This window comes from Nuphar pumila, chromosome 15, assembly GCF_984573655.1.
Source record: "Nuphar pumila chromosome 15, dmNupPumi1.hap1.1, whole genome shotgun sequence".
In the NCBI taxonomy this organism is placed as follows: Eukaryota; Viridiplantae; Streptophyta; class Magnoliopsida; order Nymphaeales; family Nymphaeaceae; genus Nuphar; species Nuphar pumila.
In genome coordinates this window covers 5,427,250-5,435,056 of record NC_143263.1, presented here as the reverse complement: position 1 = coordinate 5,435,056, position 7,807 = coordinate 5,427,250, and the positions used below count along the sequence as shown (strand labels likewise).

Here is a 7,807-nt window from a genome sequence, read left to right as displayed (position 1 = left end):
CTTCGAGGCTGCGTATCTCCTTGCACGTTGAGAAGTACCAAGCCAAGATCAAAATCTCGCCGACACATTCATATGAGAGAAAGACTCTTGTGCAGTCGTTTCGATGAAATACGAAGTCTATGTTCAGGAAGTTCATTGAAAACAAAAGCAGTGTGTTTTCAATGGATATCAGGGTTCTTCTTATTGGCAGAGGGTATAAGAGACATTCTTCTTGTCTTGCATTAGTGCACCACCTTGCGGTTTGAAATGGTTAAATCTCGTGAGTAGCACATTGGGGCGCTTAGGAGTATGCAAATTCTCCATAGACATCGTGGAGCCTATTCTTGTTGCCCAAACTCGCATCGTTGCTAGGGGCTCTATGAGTACATGTTGAGCGACACTGATTCATCTTGACTAGGGAGCTTCACTGTGTCAAATTAGCAACTACTTAGGCTGATGATCGAAAGGTTTTTTTCATCGCAGTGGAATGTTACCCGTGTTGTACACTGCGCTCCGTGAAGCCTGCAAGTCTTAAAATACAATATGCCCTTCGTTCAGTGCAACTCAAGAACTTGATGCTTACTCCAATATCCGTGATGCTTATTAATATGCGTAATTGACTCTATCAACCCTTGATCGCTTGTGTGCTCATCACAGGAAGGTGACACACCTGTCTCTCATAGGCTTGAACTCCCGTATGCCCGTACGCCAAAGACTTTGGCATTAGCCCGATCTATTGATCCATTCAACTATGTCGTTTCTAATATTCTGTTGTGCAAAGCATGCATGAGATATGCACGGCTCTTTGCCTGAAACAAGCACAACCTGTCATTCTCCTTCGGGTCTTTCGGGTGAGACAGAAAGACAAAAAAAAAAACCCGTAACAAATATATTGTTCTCCATGTTTTGTTTTCTCCTGCTTGTCATTTGGTAACACAAGGCTGTTTGTATGGTTGGTTCTTCTGCCCAGGTGGGATGCTGCTATCTACCGCAATTGGGTGACTATCAAACTCGTGCGGGCAATGTATTGGTGATGTCAGATTGGTAGTGAAATACAGTGCGTTAGGACCAGTAAAGTAATGCGCTTTGGATGAGTACTTATGTGCTTTCAACGTCATACTAAAACATAGTAATTAGGACCAGTGAAATAATGCGCTTTGGATGATATCATTCGCGTTCCTATCCCATTCATTTGACTTCGCCCCACAGCTTGCGTAGCAAAAGAAGCCTCACCCCACTAAAAAAAAAATAGAGTAAAAAAGAGGGTTGTATTCTTTGCTTAAAAAGTTATTAAAAGATTTTTAAAATAGCCAATAACACGTTAATTTTTTTTTTGTTTGAAAGGCAAGCTGGGGTTAAGCGGATCCCCTACCTACTGGCCCGGGGCAATGGTTATAACTTAGCTATGTAAATGGCATTTCAGATTCTCACATACGGACATCATATAGCCATTGCCAACAAGGGTGTCGCTTATCTTAAAATAAAAACAAGGGTATCGCTTGATTTGAGAGGAAACTGAAAATTACCTGAGCACCACTGAATTTCTTTTTCAAGTGTTCGGTTAAACGCCTTTGGTCAATTTAATCAGAGGGAGATTTGTTTTATGAGAATAAGACAAATCTATTATGGAAATTATTTAGAGGAGGCAACTAAATGATTTCTTTATATTTTAATCAATTCATGCCAGTCTTGATTCCGAATTGGTTACCACGAATCTAACCGAGTTATCTGTCTAAAAAATTAAGGCCTCTTTTTTAGTGCATTTGAATTCTTCATGTCGACAATTTCTACAGTTACAAACCAAACATTACTACGGTTAATGTGGTTGAAACTTGGAACATCCCATGTCAGCAGGAGACCCTGCTACATCCATGGGCTTTTATCTGAGGAGAGGGTGAGAACCCAAGCCTGAAACAACAAAAGTACCCAGCCGAGCTTCCCCATGGATGAGCAAACTGCAACACCAACCCATCAAGAATCGGACAAAGTGGTGAAGAAGAAAAGTTGTGCTATCCCAAATAAAAAACCACAGTAAGGATGATGACCACACCATCTGGTAGAGTGGCACACCTTTCACTCCCTACAATCACGTTTCATCCTGTGTGCCTGAAGCCATGGATGAAGTGCCATAGCAAATGCCTCATTTGTCGCCTTTACTTCTCGGAAGGAAGCTAAGAATTGCAGAGATTGCAAGCACCCACATTGAGAATGCGAGCAATGATGGCTTCAGCATTGCTAAGGGCAATGTCTAAGGCCTTCAACTTCAATTAAGTAGACCACCACCATTGATCAATCATTCACACACACACACGCACACACAGCTGATATTGGAAGCTTAGGTTCGTGTTTTGCTCTCAATTATTATTATTTGTCTTAAAAATATAATCAGACAATGCGCTGCTAAATTTATCCTCAAAAGGCATGTTTCATGGTTTTCACTTTCACCTGAGCATCAAAGTTTGGTTATGAACTAGTGATCTGTGAAAGAGAGATTGCCAATATGACCCCAAAAACTTTTCTTTTGGCTGACAGAACTATATAAATTTCAAAATCGAGCCACCAATATGGGATTCATGATTTCACAAGCACAACCAACCAACAAGGGTCCCATCAATCCTAAATAAACACCACTACAGAAATGAGAAAAACCCGCAAAAAAAAAAAAAAAGGGAGAGAACTTTGTCTCACGTTTCCAGATTTTATTAAACAAATGCATAAGGGCAATCAGCACCAACTAAAAAAAAAACAAAGGGGGGCCACCATTTCCTTTCCTTTCTTCCCAAACGAATGAAATAATACAACCACCAATCAGGTCATATATGCATTATGTAAAAAAACAAATGCAGCGAAAACAAAATGGGTGATGTTTTCATGGAGGACGTAACAACCAAAAGCGAACCGTTACCGCAACGGAACCGAGACGGTCAACGATACGTGCATGGCATGTCTCGAAACAGAAGGTCCGTACCCACCACTACAGACGCGAGCCAGCGACGCGGCCTTCCGTCTCGCACGGGACGTACCGGAGTAGTGCAGCGACTGCAGGGAGTGAGCCAGCAACGGCGTCCTCGCCACCATCTCCAGGACGTCCGGCCCGCCGCGCTTGCACAGCTCGAGCAGGGCCGCCACTGCGTGTTCCTTCGCCTTCGCCGAACCGGTTCGCAGCACCCAGACGAGGGCCGAGATTCCGGCCGGCAACGCGCTCACGGCGGCCACCCCGTCGGCGTGCCTCGTCAGCATCGCCACCACGGCCGCAGCGTCCTCCGCCACCCCGCCGTCCACCTCCCGCAGCAGCTCCACCACCGCGTCTGCCCCGCCCGATTCGACGACCCTCGGGACGTTCTCCTTGCACATGGCGATGTTGAAGAGCGCCGATACGGCGTCGCGCCGCGCCCGGACCGACCCAAACCGGACGAGCTCGACGAGCCCGTCGACCGCGCCGGGCTCGCCGGCGATCCGCTTCTTGAGCGAGGGGGCCGAGGAGAGGCTGAAGAGCGCGGCGGCCGCGTTCTCGCGCATCGCGTCAGTCGAGCCGAACCGGAGCACTCGGACGATCCCCTCCAGGCAACCCTCCGCCAATACGATCGGCTCCTTGTTGCCGTCGTGGATGGACAGATTGAGGATCGCCGTGACGGAATTCTCCTCGGCGACGGGATCGCCGCACCGGAGCAACGGTACGAGCAACGGAATGGCGCCGGCTCCGACGATCGCCGCACGGACGAGCGCCGAGCCGGACCTAGCGATCAGCCGGAGCTCGCAGGCCGCGCGCGTCTTGATAGGTTGCAATTCGCTCCCGAGCTGCCCGACGAGGAAGAGCGCGGTCAGTTTGGTGGCTTGGACAGCCGGCTTCGAGTCAATGACAGCGAGCGGATCGCCGCCACCACTTCCGGCAGTCTCCGGCGACTCATCGAGATGGATCGACTTCTCGGCGCACCAGCGGGAGATGTGGCCGCGGAGGGCGAGATTGGGGATGAGCTCGGTGCTGGTGAGGAGCTGCCCGCTCTTCGGGCAGGTGACGTGCCCGGACTCCAGCCAATGAGTGATCCACCACCGGTCGTAGGTCTGCCCAGTGGACACCGTGACGGGATCGCGCATGAGCTCGAGCGAGATCGGGCAGCGGAAATCCTCCGGGATCTTCTGCTGCTCCTTCTCCTCCCGTTCCGGTGGTTCCGCCACTGGTGAGGCGGAGCACTCGATGCCGAAAAGGAGGAACTTTGCGTACCGGACGAGACAGAACAGATCGACGAGCGAGAATGACGATTCCGGTTCTTGCTCCTCCGTCTTCATCATCTCCCGGAGGCTCTGCATCTCGGAGTCACATTCGATCCCGCTCTGCAATCCGAGCTCTGAGAAGATCCGGCGGAGATCCCCCGGGTCGGGCGGGCGATAGTGGCGGAGATCATCGAGAATAGATAGGATCTCTCGGCGGATGAGGTCGCCTTTCGGGACAACGGGCGGATCCGATCGGCGGCGGAGGAGGGCGGCACTGTCCCGGAGGTCGGGATCGGGGATGGAGTCCGGCGAGAGGACGTCGAAGACGGTGGAGATCTCGCGGACGATGTCGTGGAAGTGGAGGGAGAGCTGAGGGGCGTGAAGGAGGAGGTAGACCCTGCTGGACCGTAAGCAGAATTGCACGAGGCCGAGGGCCTTGTTGAGCACGGCGTGGAGCTCCCGGAGGCAGAGCGCCGAGGAAGGCCAGCCGGAGATGCCGGAGACGCCGGAGAGCGATCGGAGAACAAGGGAGAGCAGTTGGGTCTTGCGGAGGAGGGAGAGGGATTGGCGACGGAGGAAGAAGGCGTCGATGGGGAGGAGGGAAGCGATCTGATCGCAGAGGGAAGCGAGGGAGTCTGCTAAAGGATACGGCGGCTGCATCTTTCTCTCTTTTCGAGAAATTAGGGTTTCCGAAAAAAAAAAGAACTCAGATCAAGATAAATTCCGATCTCCGATTGCGCAAGAGCCGAAATAGTTTGCGTTTTTTCCGATCGTGTTATCTAGAAATCTATGCAAGAGTTTTCCGGTTATCTGGATGGGGGAGTAGGGAACCATAAATATCCGGAAATAGAGAGATGGGATTTCGAGATATATCTGGAATTGGGGTTGGGGTGAAGGAGGGATAATATGGGGCTTTATGAGAGGGAGGAGGTAGAAGAAGAAGAAGAATCATCGTGGGGAGTGCGCTGCCGTTTCCGCGTTTCTCGAACGTCTCCTATCTCTGCATTGGAAGCTTCGCCCCGTTTCTCATGACGCTCTCTCTTTCTCTGTCTATCTGTATTATTTATTATTAATGAATGACGAAACTAGACACGAGATTGTGTCGAAGGCCGGTCATTTTACGGGTGAAGTGGATGTCATTTTAGTTCTAAATGACGAAATATTCCTTTGAATAAGAAGTCATAACTTGTTTACCTGAAATGAAGGCCGGTTTTGGGCTGGGAGAGTTGACGGTAATACCCTTGATGCTTGAATGATTTACATCTATGCCCTCAGTGTCTAACCTGTTTTTTTTTTTCTGTTTGGACTTTGGAGTTTGTGTCCAGTTAAATATCGGATCCATATCATAATGGAAAGGTTGGTATCCAACAAGGACTTCAGATGGAAAGGCAGCAGTAGAGTAGCCTTTGCTTCCTCAATGGACCAGGTTGAGCATGAATATCAGGCTGATCCGTTGCCAAGTGCTTGAGACTCAATAAGTCCATTTTCTACGCTGTAACTCAAAGCTTTTATTCCGAACCGATTATATAGGATGTATCTAATTGTGTCCAACAACTGTTGCAATTAGGGGTGTCAACCGGTCGGGTTAACCCGAACCAAATCCTATAAGGTCTGGGTATAGTAATAAATAAGAAGACCCAATCAAGACCCATTCGAACCCAAAAGTCCAATTAATACATGGACCCGGGTATAGTTTTTGAAATTATATACCAGACCCGGGCTTGACCCAAGTTCCGATTAAGACACAATTTTCCACCTTGGGTCTGAAGACTCTGAACCAAACAACCCGTTGCTGAAATCACTCAATCAGGTTGGACAAGCCTGTTGGTTAAATGCTATTAGTAGCATGGAGGGTCAGTTCATTTGAAAACGGATATGGGTCCAAGGGGTACCGGAACTCTTGGGCTTTTCCGTGATTCAAGGTCCTATAAAAAAAATCCAAGGGAGATTAAGCAACGAACAAGCATGAGGGTATTTCAGACAAAGCACTCTTGATTGTTTTTTCTCTCTTGTCACGTCGACGATTTTTGTAAAATGACTAAAATATCCTTACGGCGTTAATTACTTTAATGGGGGGGGCGTTTGCGTGCTTTTTTTAATTTTGAGGCGGTTAAAAGTCAACGCCTCGTTTCGCCATTAGATTTGACGTGGCTCTCTTAGTGCAAGGGATCCCCTCAAAACGGCTTACGGCTTTGACGATGGCTCATATTTTCTGTAAACATTTGAGCCCCTAATAAATTATAATTATCAAAATAATGCAACCTAAGTGACAATTTCTAGCAATTAGACAGTGCTCAAAGGTTAGATTTTTGCTAAAAGAATATCAGAAATGCCCAGTTCGCACACTGTGTAGTTTGTATGGTTTCACATGCAAAAAACACAAATAGATAAGATCTGGTCCTAAAATAATACATAAGCTGAAAATATCGATCTAAAATCTTGAGAGAGACGAAGTTCAATTTGGATTCTAAGGTTATGTTGCGCAAAGAGTTGGGGAAATTAGAACTACTGGATTTGGATTTGAAGAGAAATAGAATTGTGAGGAGTTGTGGATTCCCTCTTTTGTTTATAAGCATAAACAACTCCTTTAAGGAACCGATAGCATGTTGTTTGAGTATCAAAAAATGTAAAAAAAAAGTTATATCATATTTGATTGCATCAATGATATTTAAGTTTTTTTTTGACAAATAAGTAATGCTTAAATTAAACATAAATATTAATTAAACGCACTACAATCTCAAGTATTCTAAAATAAGTTTAAAAGTATAAACATAAAAATAAAAGTCCATAGTAACTTTATTCAAGAAGTGTATCATTAAAAAAAACATCTAATTTATTATGCATTTAGTCTCATTCCTCCAAGTATCCTTTCATAGATAGAGTACATTCACCAAGTGCATTTTCTCAGCAAAAAACTTAGCATCAAAACAACTTCCCAAGTTTTAAGGCACATAATTCATTTGTCATATATTTTTTTTTTGTTGCAAAATTTAACATCACTGGCCATTGTCTCTTCTGAATTGTTTCAGATAATGGAGTTAATGCATCATTTAGTTTGTCCCCTATCTTATTGTTTTTTATTTCTTATTATTTTACTTTGAGAAATTGGTTGAGAAGTTCTAGTGGAACAGAAGCGATTGGATGCTCTTGATGGTCCTTTTTCTAATTTATTTCTATATATGTTATAGTTATCTGGAGCTTACCAATATATTGCTTCTTATTTTTTTCTTAGACAAAACCAGTATCCTAACCTAAGCTTAAGTACCAATGATCTTTCGTACTCCCACAACATAATCAAGCAACAAAGAAAGCAATCATATCATGTTCATGAGAAAGGAAAAGAAAACAAAACTTATCAAGTGATAATGAGACTGATCGATGGATACCTTGCAACTCTGCAACGGGTAATCATTTTGTGCTAAAATTTTTTCTGTGTTTCATGTTTTAAGACGTACAAATTGTTAATCCTGAAATAAAGCCAATAATTTATTCTCAAAAAATAAGAAAATAAACATCTAACTCCTATTGAGAACCAAAATACCCACAATGGGCATGATCTGAATCACACATTGCATCAACTAATTTGAGTTGTTTTATGAGAGACATGAAGGGAACA

The 7,807-nt window shown here is 45.4% G+C and overlaps 1 protein-coding gene across 1 annotated transcript; it reads right to left on the bottom strand.

The window, feature by feature from the left end:
- Positions 1-2,714: 2,714 nt before the first annotated feature.
- Positions 2,715-5,223, bottom strand: LOC149814244 (U-box domain-containing protein 17-like). Its single transcript, XM_089989355.1, has one exon. It carries the CDS (start codon positions 4,849-4,851, stop codon positions 2,881-2,883), a length of 1,971 nt encoding a protein of 656 aa, XP_089845481.1. The 5' UTR covers positions 4,852-5,223; the 3' UTR covers positions 2,715-2,880.
- Between the last annotated feature and the right edge of the window lie 2,584 nt (positions 5,224-7,807).